At 39.3% G+C, this 21,705-nt stretch overlaps 1 protein-coding gene across 1 annotated transcript in view; it reads left to right on the forward strand.

Moving 5' to 3' along the window:
• The window catches only part of EPHA4 (EPH receptor A4), a 119,384-nt gene that overhangs the window by 1,596 nt on the left and 96,083 nt on the right, over positions 1 to 21,705 (forward strand). The window contains exons 2-3 of the mRNA XM_077825787.1: positions 996 to 1,063; positions 5,760 to 6,423. Coding sequence (XP_077681913.1) covers positions 996 to 1,063; positions 5,760 to 6,423 — 732 coding nt within the window. The remainder of the gene's footprint in view (positions 1 to 995; positions 1,064 to 5,759; positions 6,424 to 21,705) is intronic.

Raw genomic sequence — 21,705 nt, forward strand, 5'->3', positions numbered from 1 at the left:
GGTCTTCAGAATCTGTGGTTTTGCAGGATCACTGTGGTGAAAAGACCAAGTAGCTGGAATTTCACTGGTTCTGGTTCGGTGTCTATAGCTAACTCCATATTAGGTGAATGATCTTGTATTCTTTGCACATACCAAAATCACACTACCTTTGATGGGATTTTGGGGTAGTGCAAGGAATTGCAAGATTGGGCTACAGTCCACTTAAAATCACCTGGTTCTCCGTTTTTATTCTTAGAACTGAAGTGCATATGTGTGTGTTCATCTATCTACAAATACAGACTGGTGAACTCAAAACATTTTTTTAAAAAAGAGCAAACCCATTTTCCTGCCAGTGCAGAAAAACCTCCAGAACATGAGAACAATGTTATCTGACGCTTGTGATGTCACAAATGTGCTGAATGTTTAAGCAGTTTATTGTAGCCTCCTTCTAAAAAATATTCACCAATGTATAAGTGATATAAATATCAAACTGGAATAGCAAACAGAACAAATAAGGTGTTTATTTTGGTTTGAAGGGAATTCCATACAAAGTCACTTGTGGCTTAGCCATATTCAAGAGTCAGGAATTATGTGATCATCCTAAATCTTTTCCACTCTTTTGTGTAGTCTAATGTAAAATACAAGGTTTACAAAAAAGTATTTGGGAGCTCATCATTTGCAGTATATCTTTTGTCGTTTCTGGTTGTCTTTGTTTTTTAATTCAGAATTATTCCATCTAACAGATGGGTTTGAGTACTAATAATGTTAGATCATTATCCTTGGAACAAATTTTAACAGTTAAGAAAGTTAAACACACTTTCAAAAATGCTCCAGGTTTAAAAGTGAGAGATGATCAAGTTAATGTAGATATTCACCTAACTGAAAAAAAGTTTTGGTTTTGCTCTAAGTTGGATATGGTCATGCTCTGCATGTATAGAAATGCTCGGGTAAATACTGTCTGTCATATTGACCTTTGGCAACTGGAAATTAATCTATTTTTTTCTGTCTTTCTGCAGTTACCCTGTTGGATTCCAGATCAGTTCAGGGGGAACTTGGGTGGATAGCAAGTCCTTTGGAAGGAGGGGTAAGTTCTGAATTACTATCTGATCAAAAGGGTAAAAGGGAATGATTAGTAAGTTTCTGCAGAGTCCTAATGGCTCGATTATTGTTTGTGGTAAGGAGGTCAGATTTTTTCCATGCCTATGAAGTGAATTACACTTTGTTGGAGAAACCCTATACTCCCTTCGGATAGTTCTATCATTGAAGAATTAGAAACCAAAAGGGCAGAAAAAGGTTTCAAAATTAGGAGATTGGTCAAAGCATGGACTTAGATGCCTATTTAAAACTGAAATACCAACAAGAAATGTGATCTGGAGACCAAACTGGAATCCACCCCTGTAATTGTTCTATCCACGGACAGTCTGTGTTCAGAGCAATTGCTGTTCTATTTCTAAATTGAGTGTGTGGTGTGGGGGAAAAGGAATCAATAGACAAGACAGACCTTTCTCATGGCGTGAAGGGACAGTAGTTAAATAGATTTATTTCAAAGTGTAAACAATATTGCAAGTTTTGATCCGTGTACAAATAAACCCCAATCTCAGATTTTTTTAGGGTTTTCTTTTGTACAGTGGGCAAATCATATGAATTTCTTTTGAGGACCCTATAAAAAGAGTAGTAACCAATAGTATGTTATGTTGCAGATCCTGAAAGGAAGGGTCACACATTTTGTGGTTGGAGTTAGGAAGATTTTAGCATAGTCCTTTGTATGCAAAACCTTCACTGCTAATTTAACTAAATATTTGGAGGCACAAGCTGGCTGCTACCTGCAGTGAGCCCAATCAGGCAAGCTGCAGAGCACCTCTTGTGGGAAGCTGCTGAGACCCCTCAAATCCCCCAATGAAGAACTATATAGGAGCTGAGGGCACTTTGCACCTTGAAGGATTGGACCATTTAAGACTGAAAAAAATGTATCAGAACCTTTTTCTCTACAGGAAATTGTAAAAGTAAACAATTTAAGAAAAAATGTTAGTAATGTACATCCTGCTCCTATCAAATTAAAATACACTCAGATCCTTTTTAAAATTAAACAAATAAGTCTTCTTAAATACAAACACATGCTATTACTAAGTCAAAATGAGTGAAAATAAAGGGGCTTAAAGATAAATAGTTAGTATAAGTGGATTCTTCCAGTACCTAATGAAACACACTGTAGACTAACGTTCCCTCCGTGCCCCCTCCCCACCCAACTAAGAAGGAAAGGAAACAGTAGCAAATGGAAGGAATTTGAGGCCATTTATTTTAGTGATGCATTATGCATAAGCTTTGAATTAACCATAACATGGGAAAATGGAGGATTGTTTTGCCCCCCATTGTTGTTCTGCCTGAACTTGACTGTAGAACACTGCACAGTCCCTGAGACCATTTTTTAAAGAGAGGGGAAGTGATTGGCAGGCCTCTGGCGGTGTAGACAGCACACATTCACTGCTGATTGCAGGCAATTGCCCTCATCTTTTGACAGTGGGGAAAGGTACAGCTTTATCTCAGTGAGAGTCAGGCTTCCTTGTTAATTCTATACCCTGGAAAGGTCAATGATTCAGACAGAGCCTTTCTTATGCTTCACCAAGGGGTACCTACAGTGTAGATTAAAATATATTAAGAGTCTTTTAATAAGTCAGTAGCAGAATCGATGACCAAAGGAGCTCTGTATGTTTTTAATACTTACTTGATTCCCTCCCTCTTAGTCATCTTTGAAGACTCCTCTCAAGTTTGAGAAGGAAATGGGTACTGTTTTATTGTGGACGTGACTGGTTTCACTAAGCCGACCTATGTGTGTTCTATTTTTAATTTGGTAGTGAAAAATTTAAGAGTACATGGTCTGTCTGTGCGATAGAGTGCTTGGAAAGCATTTATTATAACTTCATAGGCTGCAAATTTATTTCAAAGCAGCAGAAAAGAACACCCTTTTCTCTTTCTTTTTTTTCTTTTTCGAAAAGAGCCCCTGAAGTTCTATCCTTCCAGGCCAGTTTGTTTTCTTTTTAACTGTGTGTAGCTTATTGTATGTACTTAAAAAAAACTGTTTTATAGATCTACAACAGACCTTTAGATGTTAAGCCTTTTATTTGTTAATATGAGATATTGGAGGTAAAAATAGGGTATTGACCAATGAATAGAACTAAACATTATCAAATTTATATAGTAACCCTGGAGGAATTAAAGTATTACATTATAAATTTAATTTAATGAATTACTCTTAAATTTCACAGTTGAAAGAGAGGTTCTATTTCTGGAATGCTTTTCTGCGCATCATTAAACCATAAAATTAATTGTATTATAAAACTTCATTTTAGAGGGAAAGCAAAAAGATATTTCTTTGAAGACACATTTAGTGTTGCATATAATCTCAAGTGGTTGGAAATTTAGAACTCTAATTGTTTACAGCAGCCGACAGATTTTTAAAAAATTAAATAAGAAACAGATTTTTTTTAAAAAGGTCATGTATGTATTTTGCACTGAGGGCCTGATCCAACTGAATTTGGTTGTAGTCTTTCTATTGACTTCAGTGAGCTTCAGAGCAAATCCTACAACTACATCGTCTATTGTGTGAACATGCTAAAGGAAATCCCTTTGACAACTCTTTATATCTCCCCCCACCCTATCCCCTCACACACTCAGGAGGTAGTGCAGGCCATCGGAAGATAAGGAGAATGGAAAGTGATGGATCATAAAGACACAAAACTAGTTTCATGGCAGCTGCAAATTAAAGAACTCTATCTGGTTACTAACTCCATGTTACATTTTACATTGATAGATGACTTTCCAGTTTTTCCCTTTTCTGCAACATGTACTGTGACATGATGTGTATCGATTTTCCACCCGCTTCCCTCCTTTTTAATTCACAAGTATCTCTAGGCAGAAACTAAAATATTACCCTCTTTACTACTTTTAACTCATGGTGCCACTGCTAACTGCCATAGATGCATAAGCAGATTCAGCTACTCTGGGGGTTTTAAATTAAACAGCACTTGCAAAAGAGCAATTCTTATAAAAAGAATGCAGGATATTATGTGCTGAGGTCCACGGTGTTAAGAATGTTGCTGTTTATCAAAGCAGCACCTTTAGTAGTTTTCAAAAGCATTTCTAGGAAGCTCCTGGAAAGTTGCATTATAACAATTTTCCAAGCATATTTTTCACGTGCTTCATTGTACAGCCTGGAATCCCAGCCAGAGTGTAGCTTTTATCGAATACAAATGTTTAAAAAAGGATTTTCCCCCTTCTAATTCAGCAGAACCATGATTCTTTTTCTGAAAAAGAGACAAAAGAAGGCCACTGTGGTGGCTTTCTTTTCTGCATTATGTGATTATCATAATCTCTAACATTTTTTTCAAAGCTGTGATTCACCATTTCCTTTCTTTTATGGTATGTTCATCACACTTTTGCTGAAACATTGGTTCACACACATGGGAGCCAAATTCATCCTTCACATAACTTCTCTGACACAAATGTAGTTAGTTACTTCAGGGATTGAATTTGCTCCAATGCGATAGCTATGTTGCTTTTTATTCCCCCTACTTTCCGTTCCCTTCAGGAGAGGAAAATCCCTACATCAATGCAAGTTTAAAGCCTGCCTACAGCATTATAACATATTAGGGTTTATTAGACTGTAAATTTAACTGCCTGAGGTTTCTAACTCCAGGATGGTATGAAAATAAAAGGCGGTAAATAAGAGTTTTTATTTTTGGTATCAGGAAGCAAAGTTCTGTCAGTGATGCTAATTAACTGACAAAAAGAAAAGGAGTACTTGTGGCACCTTAGAGACTAACAAATTTATTTGAGCATAAGCTTTCGTGAGCTACAGCTCACTTCATCGGATGCAATGAAGTGAGCTGTAGCTCACGAAAGCTTATGCTCAAATAAATTTGTTAGTCTCTAAGGTGCCACAAGTACTCCTTTTCTTTTTGCGAATACAGACTAACACGCCTGCTACTCTGAAACCTGTACTTAAACCACATTCCTCCCTCCCAGTCTTTAACAATCCAAGGGTGAAATCCTGCCCCCATTGAAGTCAATGGCAAAAGTCTTACTGACTTCACTGGGGCCAGAATTTCACCCCAGGTCTCCAGTAAAGCAATGCTCATAATAGATATCCATTTGTAAATAAATTTGTACTGTTGCCATTCCAAACTGAGGATGGTTTAATGGGGGAATTTGTTTGTAGCAGGTTTTTGAAAGCCTAGAGAAATGACCACAAAAACATCCTTCCTTATAAAGACACTGGACAGGGACTCTGGACATCTGGATTCAGTTTCAGGTCTGCCATAGACCTTCTGTGTGACTTTAGGCAATTCACTTACTTTCTCCATGCCTCAGTTTCACATCTGTAAAATGGGGATAATTAATACTTTGCCTGTCTTTTGAGATTGTACGCTCTCCAGCGCAAGGGCTATCTTGAAGTATGTGTTTTTTCAGTGATTAGCAAAACTGGGGCAGATCTGGGTGGGGGCCTCTAGGGATTGTTGGCCTAGCTCAGTGTGATGTTTTTTGTTCTTAAATATATGTTCACTGAGGTATTTTACCAACCTAATTTTGAACTTGCTTTCTCCGTAACGGACTGATTTTTGGGTACCTGGTGTAATACATATGACTTGGTTTAACGACTTTTCTATAAATGAAAACAAATGAAAGCTGCATGCTACCAGTAGAAGCAAAAGGATTAATTCGGTAGTGAAGAGCTGATGTACCTTTGTTAACACTGATGTACTTTTTGCTTTGATTCTTCACAGTGGGAGGAAGTAAGCATTATGGATGAGAAAAACACTCCAATCCGCACCTATCAAGTCTGCAATGTAATGGAGCCGAGTCAGAACAACTGGTTACGAACTGACTGGATTCCCCGCGAGGGGGCTCAGAGAGTATATATTGAAATTAAATTCACATTGAGAGACTGCAACAGTCTGCCAGGTGTCATGGGAACTTGCAAAGAGACTTTTAACCTTTACTACTATGAATCAAACAATGATAAGGAGCGTTATATCCGTGAGAGCCAGTTTGCCAAGATCGACACCATTGCTGCTGATGAGAGCTTCACTCAGGTGGACATCGGTGATAGGATCATGAAGCTGAACACAGAGATACGTGATGTGGGCCCATTGAGCAAGAAGGGGTTTTACCTGGCTTTTCAGGATGTAGGTGCCTGCATCGCCTTGGTGTCCGTCCGTGTTTTCTACAAGAAGTGCCCATTGACTGTACGCAACCTGGCTCAGTTTCCAGACACCATCACTGGGGCTGATACATCCTCTCTAGTGGAAGTTCGGGGCTCCTGTGTGAACAACTCAGAAGAAAAGGATGTGCCAAAAATGTACTGTGGGGCAGATGGCGAATGGCTGGTACCCATTGGCAACTGTCTGTGCAATGCTGGCTATGATGAGCACAATGGAGAATGCCAAGGTAGGACCAGTCATATTGTACTTTTCATAAGGGCTCAGTGCGGGTAATTGAATGAGAGATGAAAGTAGATGGAGTAAAGCCAGTAATTAGCAGCCCCTGTGGGATGCAATGGGACAGAGGTGTCCAATGAGAGAGTGCAATAGCTCCAGGTGGCAAGGCTAAGAAGTGTATAATCCTGACAAAACAAATGATGCTACTGCAATCAGCAGAAGGCAAAACACGTTTGCTAACAAGCACTTAGATTTGAATTACCTTGGTGTAGCCACTGAAATTGGATGCAAAAGTAATGCACTGGAGCCACCATCATTTACAGAGATAAGATCTCTCTTTCACAAGCAAAGTTTGTTAAGCAGAGAAAACTCTAAGAAAGAAAAGTATTCCTTTTCTCCTTCAGGACTCAGTAGAGAACTTTGGTATTAAAACGGGAGAAGAATCAGTCAGAGAAACTTGGGTTTTATTTTGATGAGTTTAGCTCCCCCGGAAGTGTAAATCTTTGGTGTTTCACTTGTTGCAAATTTTTGTATTAAATAACCATTTGATATTTGATACTGCTGCCTTTGTTAAATATTTTCATTTCTTATAGGGGCTCTATTGTTGTCATTACAATGGAGGTGCTAGGATACTCTTAGAAATGCTACAGGCCTCCACCCCCCATACTATGCGCTGCAGAATTAGGGATTAAAGTTCATATAAAAGGCAGATTATCTCCAAAAAGATTTACATTTCCCCCTAAGATGTTACCATTATTTTATAAGTGAACTATTAGAAATCTTGAGCCTGATCTTCTAAACCCTTACTTGTGAGCATAAATAAAGATCAGCCTTTAATGGCTTCTTGTACGGATGAATGAGCCCAATCCTACAAAGTGCTGAATTGAGGGTGCTCAGCACCTTGCATTATTAGGCCTTGTATTGTTCTTTAAGATGTTTGGAAATGTAGTTTTGATCATAATGGACACTCTTCTGTTTTGCTACTTGTGCTTGTTTCCTAGGATAAGTTTAATATCTTGTTGTGACTAAGAAATTGAGAGTGAGGTAATAAAACAAACAACCGATAGTTTTTCTGCTAGACAAGTATAAGAAAAGAGCTATTTTTTTTCTTAAATGCCCTACTGAAATCTTTTAGATGATAATTTACAGTCAATGTGAAGTTCATTGTTATGCATTGAAATTAACGGTTGGCAGGAAAGCAGTGCTAAGCACAAGCCTCTGCCTTCGTTCTAGCATTTTCATTTGGAGAAAAAATATAAGCATATCTTATCGGCCACAAAATTACAGTGGGCTGCAGTGAGAACTGAAAAATTAACAGCACAGTGGCAGGGCACTCTGTTTACAGTAAATTACTCTGTTTTATGGAATGTTGTGAAATAGAAGCTTGGAAATCTTTGCATGTCAGTAAACATACAAATGTGGCTGATGTGGTGACTGGGGACTATAGGAGAGCATCAGTGGCTGGAGAGATTTTATTATTTTGAAATGGCCCAATAACTTGTAGTCAAGGCTCCTTGACATTTTTACAACCCAATTTGTGGGAGGAGGAGGTGAATGAAAAAGGGATCTTGGTTTATTGCATGGAGATTATCCTGAGTTCTCTTCAAGGGCGATTGGGTCAGTATTGGGTCACAATGACGGATGCAGATCTAACACTTTTTTTTTTTAGCTGTTGGCTTAAACACGAGCTAATTGCATGACAAATAGATACTGGGAGTTAATGTCTTCAGCCAGATTCTCTATAAACTCTCCACTGGGCCCATGAAAGTTGGACCCACAAAACCTGATTCTCCATTTCCAATCTGATGGGGTCATATATAAAAGGAGAAAGAAACTCTTGCATAAAGCTAGCCTGTTGAAGTTATTTTCAGAGGATGCAAGCCATCAAGTAATTTTAAATAGTTAAAACCATTTCATCACTGGTTATTTGTGGTTTCCCTTTTGGCATTACCAATCCCAAAGTCAGAGTAGTGTACCAGGGAACTCCTCTGATTCATGAAGTTTACAATAAAGTTCACAATTCACTCTCTGTTGATTTCTACTGAGGTTAAGGCCAACTAGGCTTTTGACATTGCTGGAGAAGTTTTCCCATTTCCATAGTCCAGTTAATTTTACAGTTCAGCAAATTTGCTTCTCTCATAGGTTTTTCTGGGGGAAGGGTTGAGAGAGGGGAATGCTTCCCATGGATTTTGAGGAGATGGTGAGGCGGGATGAAAGATCTTAAGTCTGCAAAAGCCTATAAAAAGACACCAGCCTATGACTGAACCTTGCAAGCAGGTTCCACCCCAATTGTTTTTCAATGGGTTGACTGTGGCAGGACAAATACAAGAGTATGTCAGAGGTCACCCATTTCCTCATCCATCTTCCTCCTGTGATCCCGAGGTCAGAGTTGATTGATTAAGATCTTAAAAGTTTGACAAAGGCTTGGTAGGCAAGAATAGTCAGGGTGGGTGCAGGGTGAGGGGGGGGGTGCCCCTGTTGTTGTGAGATCTAACGCTGGTCATCTGCTGGAGACTTCAGAAGCCTTGGGGACAGAACTACACTTCCTCTTGCCATTCTCATCTCCAGCAGTATATGCTAATGGAGGCCAAGAATGAGGAGACATGTCAGAGTTTATAAGGTGATGGTTGGATTGCCCCAAAAGCAGATGCAAGTTCATTCCAGCTCCTGATCTTGAATAACATTTTCTGAGCTGATTTTGTTCAGTCTTTGGTGGGAGACAACCACATAGTGTTAAGCAACTCTTCCTTCAAGGAGAATGTATGTCTGCAGTTAACAGCAGTTTGAACCTGTTGAATAGTTGATGCTGAGAATTAGAACAGGTCAAAAAAACAGGAGATTTTTTTTAGGGGGGGGACAAGTATTGCTAAAAAATTGCCCCTCTTTTGTTGGAAAATTTCTGACAAGCTCTCCTGAGGATAATTGTTCTGCGGAGACCTTGTCATCTGTCAAAAATCAAGGAAGGGGAAAAAATAACATCTTAAACTTTATTCAGCTAAGGAAGGTTCCCAGATATGATACAGTGGAACACTGGAATATTTGACACTGATGCACACAATCAAAGCTGGTTAGCTGAGCAGTCATTCTCCTCTCATGATAGAGGTTTCAGCTTTAACACCCAGTAGAAAGAAGGTAATTTTAACATTGATTTTTGTTCTCTTCTTTCCCTCCCACCCCCCCCCCCCCCGCCTCTGATTTGTTCTTTAATGATCAAGGTTTTAGGAAAGAAAAAAAGTCATGAAGAATATTATTAATGAAACATGAAATTATCTTATTTTATGACCTATCGCAAGGCTAAGGTAATTACTGCTTTTGGGGAAAGTCAAGCCATAGTGTTTCTTTGGAATATGTCATTGTGATATAAATTATTTTACACTTTAAATATTGTATAAATTATTTTATTGTATACTCGTATTATACAATGAGTATAGTGTGATTTAGATGTAGTTATGTAATTTTCTTATCACAATCAAATGGCTGTCCATATATTTTGGGAGGGGAGTAAAAGGAAAAAAATAGATTATAAATATAATAGATTGAAACCATCTGGGATGGTTCTGATGCTGTGAAATTACAAGTCTCAGTTTAGACCTGACATTTAGTGTAAATATGTGAGACAACCAAGAGCTTTTTTGCTATGATTTGTGTAAAGGTTATGAGAGTTAAGTGCTTTGTCTTCATACACTTGCTGTTGTGAGTTCTGAACAGGCCAGCTGGCAGAAAATCCAGCATCGTTTAAAATGTGGTTTAGAGTGTTGCCTTTTCATATCCTTGCCATTTTTGGAATTTTCCTCCTACCTTTGATATGGCAAACTTAAGAAGCAATCCCTTGAGTAATATGATTGGTTTTATCTCTGTGGCTTTGAATAATGGCTGTGATCATTGAGAGAAACAATTCATTTTATATCAGAGGATCAGAGTTTAATTATTGTTCTTTTTGTTACACATTGGTTTGGTTGCAGCTAAATTTTTGCCAAAATAACTTAGCTGCTCTTTCCATCAGCACAAAGGGCAATCACGGAGGTTACCCAGAGAGGGGAGAGTTGAGTTCGCCATTTAAGATGTGCAGACTGATTATTTTTTTGGCAACAGAAAAAATAAAAACTGGAAGAGAGAAGCTGCTGGGTGGGGGAAAGACTTATCTGTATAAAATAAGTGATTTGAACATATTCCTCTTTAGCAGAGTCCACCACATCTTATCAGGATAGCTCCATATATGATTTTGTACCACAGTGTGGTGCAAGATGTCCACTTAAATATTTGGCACACTTAAAATCCCCCCCCTTAGATGTAAATCTAAAAAGTTCCTTTAAAATCTTCCTTGGCACATATCTGTGGGTGTGCTTTCATTTGGAATCAGTGACAAAACTATTATTCATTTATGTGAGAGCAGGATCTGGTCATTACATGGGATGTTATTAGTAAGAAGGAAGGTCAACAAACTATGTTAAAACTAAATGGAAAAAAAATCCTTTTATTAATTTATTAGAAGACTGGATAGCAGCCTTCAGTTGTTTTTGTAAGATACCAGACAAAATTCTACTGATAAAAATCTCCACAACCTAGTTTGTGTTACATGTGATGAGACCTAGATATATAGTCTTTCCTGTCAAGGGGTTATTTTATCGGTGTCTAATAACATGGTCCCATGGTCTTGGATTTTATTGTGCTTTTGAGAAGGAGTGATTAAGCAATAGCTCAGCTGTATGCTTGTCTCTTTTGAGACTCTGCTCTCCCCTCCCAACTTCTGATCTAAATATCTTCTCTCATTTCATCCCATAATGTTGCATCTTTTTATGTTTTTGGGCAGCCGGTGAGGTCATATAGTTTCATGAATCAGAGACAATTCAAATGTCCATTTAGTCATGGGAATGTTATGAATATTCAGAGCCTGCTTCACCTCCCTGGGAAGCAAACATGTTGGTTTCCTTCTCTTTACTCCCATTGGAGACTAGGAAAGTTTTCTCTGTGAATGGGGATTGTCAACTGTCTGGCCAGTTTGCCTTTTGCATGCAGCAGATTCCTCATTTGCATATTTTGTATACACCTCATGCAAAGCAGCACACCCATTTCCCCATTTCACAAAGGAGATTAGAGCTTCCTTTGGCCAAAATCTCCTTCTGTTTAGGAAGACCCTGAAGATTTGGATTTTATGCAAATTAATTCTGTTTTGATTTAAGTTATTTCTTTAAGAGATACAGAGTGCAATATTTGTACAGTGTTCTTATTGTACCCCAGCTATTCTCCTTCTGAATATGGCTGATTGTCACTCTCTACTAAATGCTGGAGCCCACTTGCTCATTTCAAGTTGACATGTGGGAAAGTGCTACACTCTGGTAAAACTCTCAGCTTGTTTGTAAATTGATCACTCACTTGCAGTGTAGTTTCTAGTGCTTTTTATTGGGGGGGGGGTGCATGTTGCTGGGTGTGATTTTACTCACAGTGTTTATGGATGACCTTCTGTAATTACATCTTTTCCAAGGGAACCAACTTCAGGAACAGGAACTTCCTAAAAATAAAAGCATAAAGTTGTGTGTCTCAGGAAGACTCCAATGCAAAGGGTCAGTTCAAATGTGATATAATTGAGTTCCTGGGCTTGCCACAGGAATGAACTTGGCCCGGAATTATTAGTTTGGGGGATGGAGAGAATTCAGCTTGTAGTGCTCGGATAAACTTGCACAAATTAAACTGCTACATTTCTTTATAAAAAAAAAAAAATCTCTGAGAAAAGAATGATTGCCCTCGATAAACTTCCTAATTACACATGCACCCATATATTTTGATTTAAGTAGCTTTCCCTTTTTAATTTTTTCGCTTTAACTTTACTTAAAATTTGCCATTGGCCTGCAGGAAAGCTGAGGCTCATTAAATGCTCCCCAAACTCAGGCTTGTTTGGGACGTATTTGTTGAAAGGTTTATTGATTTAAGTCAGAACACATGCTGCATGCATGTACTGTATTTGTTTAAAAAGCACTGTTTTTCATTTTGTGTTTTATAAATCAACAGTATGAAGTTAGGACTGTGATCAGATTAGGGGCTGCATTCTATAAACCATCAAGGCAGGGGCTTTTGTTGCAAATATAAGCATACAATTTTTAATGTCCAATTAGTGTTTAACTTAAAGATAATTTCACAGGGCCATAAATGGCACAGTGTCAGACCGTGTGGCATAATTAAGCAGAGGCAGGACTGTTTAAAACAACAAAGAAACGTGCAGAAACTTTGGTTTTGCCCTGTGCAATACCTCAGGAAGTGAGATGGTGCTGTTCAAAGTACAATTGGAATGGACTATTAGGGTTAAATAATACCAAGAGGTACTGTGTGCTTGGTATGTGCTTCATGAGTTAGTCATTTGTGCCAAGAGAAAATTCAGAGAGAAAGTTCTTTCTCTTAGGATAGGTTTAAAGTAGTGTTTGCATTATGGTAGCACGTGGAGGTCTCAGCTGAGATCAGGGCCTTGTTTTGCTATGTCTAGCACAAGATGGGCCCCTACCCTAACAACCTTACAATCTAAATAGACAAAACAGGCAAAGTATGGGGAAGGAGAAGGAAGTAATGCTGTCCCCATTTTAATGGATGGGGACCTGAAGCATAGAGAGATTAGGTAACATGCTCAAGGTCATGTGAGAAGTCTGTGGCTGAGCTTGGAATTGAATGCAGCTCTCCTGAGTCCTAGTCTAGTGTCTGAGCCATCAGGCCGTCCTTCCTCCCCCTGACAGATCCACACTTCTCAAAGGTGATCCTAGGAACAATGTCCTAATCTGTTACAGATTTCCATCTGCTTGAAATCTTAAATTATCATTTGAACCAAGTTAGTTGATAATAATAATTTCTCTTATATATGTGAATACACAGCCCCAATCCAAGGCTGTGGTACAGTGTCTCAATTACCCAGATAATCCTGTTTGCTTGTATTTTTAAACTATGAAGCGCTGGGTAATTATTCAATTCTTAATAGAAGGCAAATGGCAATGTAAACAATAATTAGGATGTTAGACTAATGCGCTTCAAAGCAAATTGGATTTTTTTTTCTTACTGTTCAGCATGAAGTCCTATAAAGCTAACAATTTAGTGGCAAGGAAACAAGTTCCATTTTGTTCATATTTTATGGTGTTATCTCTTCATGCCTTGTTTCTGTGAATAACAGTTTGCCCCAATGAAGCTGCATACTCCAGAGCCAAATGTTGCTTTAACAATTGGCTCCCTGCCGTTTGCTATTTGGCTATGCTCTCCGGTGGCTCCAGATTGGCTCTTTGTCTCCTTCAGTTCCAGGGGCTCAGAGGTTAAGAGAATACTGACTTCCACCCACAATACTGACGGAAGATAAATATGGACAGACCTGGTGCTTAGTTAAAGTACAGTCTTGGCTGGAGAGCTTTTCTGCTGGGCTTTATTACAGATAAATGGGCTAGATTGAAGATGTAATATTTTCCCAACTACTGTTCTTCTGAATTATAGTTTTCTTAAAGGGATCTGATCTTCCCTTGGTCTATTTCCATAATGAGAAACATAGCCTTATAAATAAGAGGTAAGGGCCTGAACCAGAATCCCACATCTAAATCCCTCTCCACTTTGGAAAAGTTAAGATCTGGATCTAAACTTCTTAGTTCCATCCAGTCTCTGTAATGGGCCAGAACTGGAATGGCCCAGCTCCAAAAGCCCTGAACTTGGAGAAACCCCTCTTAACTTCACAGCTCAGGCTGAGATTCATCTCTACCAGAAATCCACATGTGACCTGGAAACAGATGCAAAACACTCATTGCTTTCAATTCTTTCATAAACGTTATGTATATGTAGTATAGTTCAGACTTTCCAAAGTCCATTAATTAAATCTTGTCAACATATCCATTCCTTGCATTGTATTTATCCACTGATTGAGGACTGTGCATGTTGGTAACAAAGGCATCAGGCAAGGAGGCTGCATCTTTCCTAAATATTTTAACAATGCCTCTGTCACCCATGGGGTTTTTTTGCTGAACATTTGCCATGCATTCTCATCAGAGTCTGAATGAATGGGTTCAACAATCAGCTCTGTTTCTCCATTGTCAACATTTTAAGAAAGGTTCAAACATTCATCAGCATTGATGCTGTTAATGAATTACAGCAGTTTCATTGCAGCTAGATTAATTTTTATCCTGAGAAGAGCAGGAAGTTTGGTTTAAAAATAAATAATAAAAAACAATGAAACTCTTCAACAGGTTACAAATTATTATTTAAAAAAAAATTGTATTAGTTTCAAAGTGTCTCACTTAAAGGGTGTGGAACAGTCTTTTTTTTAAAAAAAAAAATCCCAGAGGCTTCCTGCCAGACCAGATTGTGAAAGCATTAATTAACGAGTCTGTCTTTCCAGACATAAAACATATCTGACTAGAGAGATGAAAAAAGTGTCGAGCCGGGCTTCTGTGAACTTGGTGCTTGAATTCATTTGTTTTCAGTTTTAAGTGTTTTCTGTAGTTGAAAAAGACATCCCCACTTTGAAAACAGTTTCCTTTTGAAGTGTCCAGTCTGGCAATGATTGAAACAGCCTCTAGGCAAATTAGCATGTTAAAAGAATTGGATCAATACTTTCCCCTTTCCCTCCTTCTCCCTCCCTCTTTCTTTCTCTCTCTCTTCAGAGCAGAGAATTTGAGCAGCACTAGAAGTCTCTTGACAGCTGTGCCAGTATGATTCAGGAGAACTGTCGATAGCGGTATGGGCAACATGGATATACTGTGATCAAGCTGAGACAGCTTGATCCAGTGCCCAGACTCTTTCAAGGATGGCCATTTGAAAATGGAGTCAAGAGAAATTGACAACTCTGGAAAGCTCAAGCAGCCCATATAATTATGGAGAGGATTAGAAGGAAAGTGTAGGGAGAAATAGGAGATCAATAAAGGGCACAAGTTGACTGAACTCCTCCTTAGATGTTGCAGTACTCCATTTGTAAAGCTTAGCCTGAGCATGTAGAAGATTTCTTTAGCCGTTTTCAAGAGGCAAGTAAACAAAAATTAAAAAGGGGGTGGGCTCAAAGACAGGAAACTTCTAGGTAGTTCTAACAGGAGAATGCAGCAATGTTTACATTGAGAAGTACTAGTTTACAGACTGCAGAACCCACTTCTGGTTTCTCTGTGAAAATTATTTTATTTTAAGAACTGCAACTCAGTTTTCTGGTTGCTTGTAACTTGCCTGCTTCTGTCTTTGAGTGATAGATAAAGAAAGGTATGTTGGTTGGGAGCCAAGGACGCTTGAATTCTGATGCTGTCTACTTCTGCAGCCGTTGGACTATCCCTGCCTCAAATACCCCATCTGTCAAATGGGACTAACAGTTCACCTCCCTCCTTCCCAGGAGTGCCTTGAAGATGTGAAGTGCTGAACATTATACCACCTTACCAACAGGTGCATCATTAAATGAAAACCACTTCCTTTACAGCACTGTGGTAATCTAATTAGTAAATGGTGCTTGTTGAAAGTCGTTGCTTTGCCTGTCTTTTCCCCAGCATAAAAAAACCTCTTACTGATCCAAATTACATCGTAGTCTTCCTGAAATGGTGGCTTCTCAGCACAGCCTTTCCAACTCTCACAACCTTTGGATGACATTTACATCCAGTTGTAAATGCTGTGGGGTGGCTGATTGGTGTCAACAGGAGAGCAAATCAGTCTCATGTTTTTTCTACCTGAAATTGTTTTGAATGATCTGTATATCTGCCATCCTATCCTCCAGCTGTGAACCTCCTGTTCGTCCCATTGCTTTCACACACACACAAATGAGCTGGTGCGTTTTGCCCACTCAGAATTACATTATTGAATTTCCTCATTCCTTTTTTGTAGATTGTAAGTGTCCAAGTTAGAGCTAATAAGATCATGAAAATCAGGAGCTGGTTCCTAGATATAGTCCAGTCACTCATTAAGGGCTCTGCAGTTAATGAGAATATGATTGAGATAATATTTAAGGTTTGCAGCGTTGTTGTAGCTGTGTTGGTCTCAGGATATTAGAAACAAGGTGGGTGAGGTAGTATCTTTTATTGGACCAATAAAAGATATTCTCACCCATGATATTTAATATCAGATTGTAACAGTGTCGCCTACCCCGTCTGACTTCAGGCTAGCTATTGCCTCAGTTTCCCCCACTTGGACTCCCCAGTAACTTCAGCAGAGATTTTCATGTGTCACATAACACTTCCAGGGTCTGGGTTTATTGACAAAGTTCACAAGAAAATACAAGAGCTCCCAGCCAGCTTTCCTGGTTGCCTCACTTGGTGCAGGGTTCTTAGTCCTGTCTCTGCTGAGGCTTTCCTGTAGCAGACTTGTTCTCCCCACTTCAGCCTTCCTCACTGGATCCTGCTCCCTGCAGGCTTGCACCCCCACGCCCTCTGCTTGGGAGGCAGGGAGAGTTTCTCTGTGTAGAACAGCCCATGAGTTAGACCTCCTTCCAGTCTCTCCCTGCCCTCAGTCAAGCAGCATCTGACACAGATTAGCAAAAATTATAGCACTGAAAGTTCTTTTTGCATGAAATGTGAGCTACTGAGGGCATTCTCAAACCCTGCGCAGACACCCTCTGTTGCATCCCAGATGTATACAATGCAATGTTCGGCGTGCATTCCCTTCTCAGTCTTGACTAGAGCTTTGTAATAACAAAAGAAGAGACTGCTCCAGAAAATCCATACAGGGTTGTACATTGGACCCACTTCCTGCAGAGAGGGGATTTTGGGTGTTGTAAATATTGAGTGCTGTAAATATTCTTGAAGTGCAGATGTAATCGATAAAGATCGCAGTTTTGTGGCTCACTAGTGCATTTCAGTATCTTAATTTAAGGAGTCCCTACTAATCTTAGATTTGTTGCAATATTATAGATTATGAAAATGAATTCAAATAATTATGGGCCACCGTTTTAGAAATTGTCTGGAGAGGCTAAAGGTGATGAATTTATGAGAGAACACACAACACTAGTTCTGTTTATCTACAACCACTTACAATACTGGAAGCAAAAGAGCTTTTGAACATGGCAGCAACATAGGAAGCAAGGGTTGTTGTACCTGCAAGAGAAAGCCATCGAGAGAGAGGTTTCTTGTATTTTCTTAAGAGCCTGGTGCTGACCATGGTCAGAGACAGAATACTGAACAAGATGGATCTTACAGCAGATCGACTGGTAGTACCTGAGAGCAGAATTGAGACACCTTCTTCATTTCATGGTGGAACACACCATGTTGTCATGGGGTTGTACATAGACCAAAAGCAGTCTGTGGCTTTATTAAGGGATTATTTCTTCCTCTTCCTGTTAGGGATATGCTGTGTCAGTACTCCGGGTCAGCTCTTTGAGTGGGGCATGGGACCTCAACGGGCTGGAGGAAAAAGATGATTGTATACCAATTTTGTGGCTCCCACATTTCCTGGGGCTGCCTGGAAGCTTGTTTGCTCCCCAAGTTAGAACAGCCCTTGTACTGATCGCTGCAAGGTGTCATTTTGCCAGCCAGGTATTGCTGAAGTGCAGGAGTACTCCAGCCATGTGTCATCCCCTTGCCTGGTCACCTGTGTGTCAGGGGCCAGGATCTAGCCCACTGTGTTTCTCAGCTTCTTTAAAGTTCATTTTTAACTCCCATTTTTATAATGTGCACTTGGCTAAGTTTCTAGAGAGTCCTTGATAGTTTGACCTCTGAGTACACCTGTATTGAAACCTGGTTTTAAGAATGCTCTTGTAACAGACTAATGAATGGGCATTTTTATGCAGGTTTGCTCAGCACCCCTTACTGGCTAAGTTTACTCTTGTGTAAACATTACCTTTTTATTTGGTTTGAAGTTTGCCCTTTGAAATCCAAACGCATTCTGTCAACCGCTACTCTCTCTTCCTAAATTCTGGATGACCCTGCAAAGAGAGAGATGGTTATGCAATTATTTTTTAAATGGCCCTTGTTTTAAGGAGCACGGAGTAGTTACTATTTTGTTGCCTCTATCTCTGAAAGAATGGTGGTAAAGTGTCCTTCAGCATTGCTAAATAACAGGGAAGATATGTGCTTGGTAGGGATAACTCCTTGAAAATTTGCAACATGTAATAATTATCACATCACAGTAACCTTATGGTCAGTCAAACAAACATGTAACCTTTCTTCCTCACAGCTTAAGTCCTCAAAGAGAATCCTCTGCAGACTTTTGGCCAAATTGTGCTGTAACTTACACCTGTGTCACTTTAATGAAGTCATTTGGATTGCACATGGAGGACAGAATTTGGTCATCAGAGGACAACCTGAATTAAATGGGAGGGTGGAAAGATGACTAAAAAGGTCACATCCAGGGCATCTGGTTTTGTGTTGAAAGAAATATTTCTTTTTAAAAACCTGTCGTAAAGAACAACTAGATTTACCAGCAAATACTAGCATATGCTGAAGTGGACTCTTAACATTTCCCATGTCTCCTGTGTGATGACTGCAGACTTGAGCATTGGCATTAGGGTACTCTAATCAATTTCTAACTGAGAAGTTGGTAGCCAGGTAGGTCTCTGTGGATTGGGAATGACTCATACCAAAGAAACACTGTGAAAATTTGGCTCCATAGCTCTATATTTGCTGGAAAATAGCCTCCTCTTTTTCCAGATTTTTCAGCAAATAAGATGTTGAAAAACCAGAAAGCTAATGTAGAATGAATTTTGTTCTTGCATGGCTAACTGGAGATGACTATCTGCGATACAAAAATACTTAAAAAGACACTGCCAAGCTAATTTGACCTGCCTTTTCTCTTTATGTAAGTTTGCAATTGCTTCATCATTCCCTTTTCAATCTATATCTGATTGCGCAAAATAAATTCTTTAAAGCCCTGTGCTCATAGTCATGAATCTCACCACTAACCCTACAATAACAAATAAGTGAACTGAAATGATACAAGGAAATACAATACCTCTAAAGGAGCTGATCATTAGGGGTCAGAATCTGATATCCCTACTCTCACTGAGTAGTACTTTACTCCACAAGCAATTCCTTTGGCTTCAGTGGGTCTGCTCATATAAAATACAATTCAGTGCGACTTGAGATATCAGAATCTGACCGCAACACTGTGGAAAATAATTGAAAATAATGAAATAACTAGATGGTGTTCTTTTAACTAATCCAGGTCCAAATCCTGGCTCAGGATTACAATGGAATAATGGGGACATTAGCCCCCTGACTCCTAAATTCCCCACCTCCAGATTGCCATGGAAAGAATCTTTGTACTGCTGGCTCCATTGTGGCTGCTGGCTGGCATTTCTGCTTTGGTGCAGTTATCCAGCAGTTACTTCCAAAGGTGCATGATCCTTTTAAAGTTCCTCAGCCTGTGGGTTCGTTCTTGGAGACTCCTGCAGGTTCCATGTGTCAGATCCACGTTCCTGTGCTGATGGCGTTTACTGTGTGACCTGTTTTGGCTTAATATCACATTTCCACTCCCCCCCATCCCTCACAGTTTTGTTAACTTATCTCATATTACGTTGAAAAATGGCCTCATTTACATCAGTAGAAACATTTCATTTACACCCAGATTGGTTCTAATGTGCAGCATGTGTATCCACTTACTAATCTAAGTAGATAATTAATCTAATAAGTAGATATCTACTAAGGAGATGTGGGCTGTACAGGTACAGTACCTATATCTGTTGGGAGGTGGAGAAGGGATATTAAAATTGTTTATGAGTTCAGAGCTGTATCAGGCCTTGCACCATTTTTGAGTTATGATATCATTACCTGAGCTGTGGAAGCCAAGAAATAAAACCCTTAACCATGATATATGAGGAGTGTTTATGTCTTTGAAATACAGAGAGGAAGGAAAAATACACACACAGCATAGTATATTTTTGCTCTGTTCCTGTGTATGTGTTTTCCATTAACACATATAGAATAGACACATAATTCATTAATGTGTACATCAGAGCATGCCTTTTTTTAATGATGCATTCCATTTGGCCAATAACGTGCTTGTTTCTTAAATCAATTATTCAAGCTCATTTAAATAAACATGGGATTCGTTATCTACCTGAAAGAAAAGGAGCACTTGTGGCACCTTAGAGACTAACAAATTTATCTGAGCATAAGTTTTTGTGAGCTACAGCTCACTTCATCGGATGCATTCAGTGGAAAATACAGCTTATGCTCAAATAAATTGGTTAGTCTCTAAGGTGCCACAAGTACTCCTTTTCTTTTTGCGAATACAGACTAACACGGCTGCTACTCTGAAACCTGTTATCTACCTGGTAAGCATTGTTACAGGCCCCATAATTTTAATTCTTTGCCTCACAATTTCTAATCACTTACTTTGAGAACACTTTTCTTGCCACGTTGGAAGAGGGTATTATTGTATTTGTAGCCAAATGAAGATCTGTGTTGGAAACACCAAACCGATTACTGAATCAATGTTGAGCAAACGGATTATTCTCAAGTAAACCATTGGCCACACTTATCTATTTCTGTGTTGGGAAGCTGTAACAGAGTGGTTTGCCCTTGGGCTGGAGAGTCTGGGACCTGGCCAATCCTGATTACAGAATAAGTCCCCTATAAAGACCAGGAGGTGGCTGCAACAGACCAGGGAAATTGCTCCAGCTAGGAAGGGACGGGAGGAGCCTGCTAAGGGAGGAAGGATTCTGACCAAACCAGGGAAGCTTCAGCTGTACCCAGCTGGAGGCTGGAGGAAGATTTTTGAGTTTAATTTTGAACATTAAGTCAATAAATCAGATCCTAATCTAGACTGCTTTGATTGGACTGGAAAAACCATGTGTGGAGTTTATTTGGGCATCCAAGAAAGGAAACTGAGGTGCATGCAGGGCTGCCTTGAGACCACCAGAGGGCACAGTGAGGTGAGCACTCACCTACAGAAGCACATAGAGAGCTTTTCAAGGATCACAAACAGTTGGTATCTATGCACTCTACTAGATACTCTACTAGATACAAACTGTATCTGAACACACTTTGCAGAATTAAGTAATATTGTTACAAAGTATCAGCAGTGGGAGAAAGAAATTAAGAGTTATAGACAAGGGAGAAAAGCGTGTCTGAAGTAAAGCGTGGGGTAGAGATGGAGAGACATAAGAGGTATGTTGCAGATTTCATGAGTTGTAGACTCTGGCACCAGCAGTCATGAGATCATCTGGATAAGCCAAAAGAAAAGGAGTACTGTGGCACCTTAGAGACTAACCAATTTATTTGAGCATAAGCTTTCATGAGCTACAGCTCACTTCATCGGATGCATACTGTAGTCTTCTGCAGTTTCCACAGTATGCATCCAATGAAGTGAGCTGTAGCTCACGAAAGCTTATGCTCAAATAAATTGGTTAGTCTCTAAGGTGCCACAAGTACTCCTT

This window comes from Eretmochelys imbricata, chromosome 9, assembly GCF_965152235.1.
Source record: "Eretmochelys imbricata isolate rEreImb1 chromosome 9, rEreImb1.hap1, whole genome shotgun sequence".
Lineage (NCBI taxonomy): Eukaryota > Metazoa > Chordata > Testudines > Cheloniidae > Eretmochelys > Eretmochelys imbricata.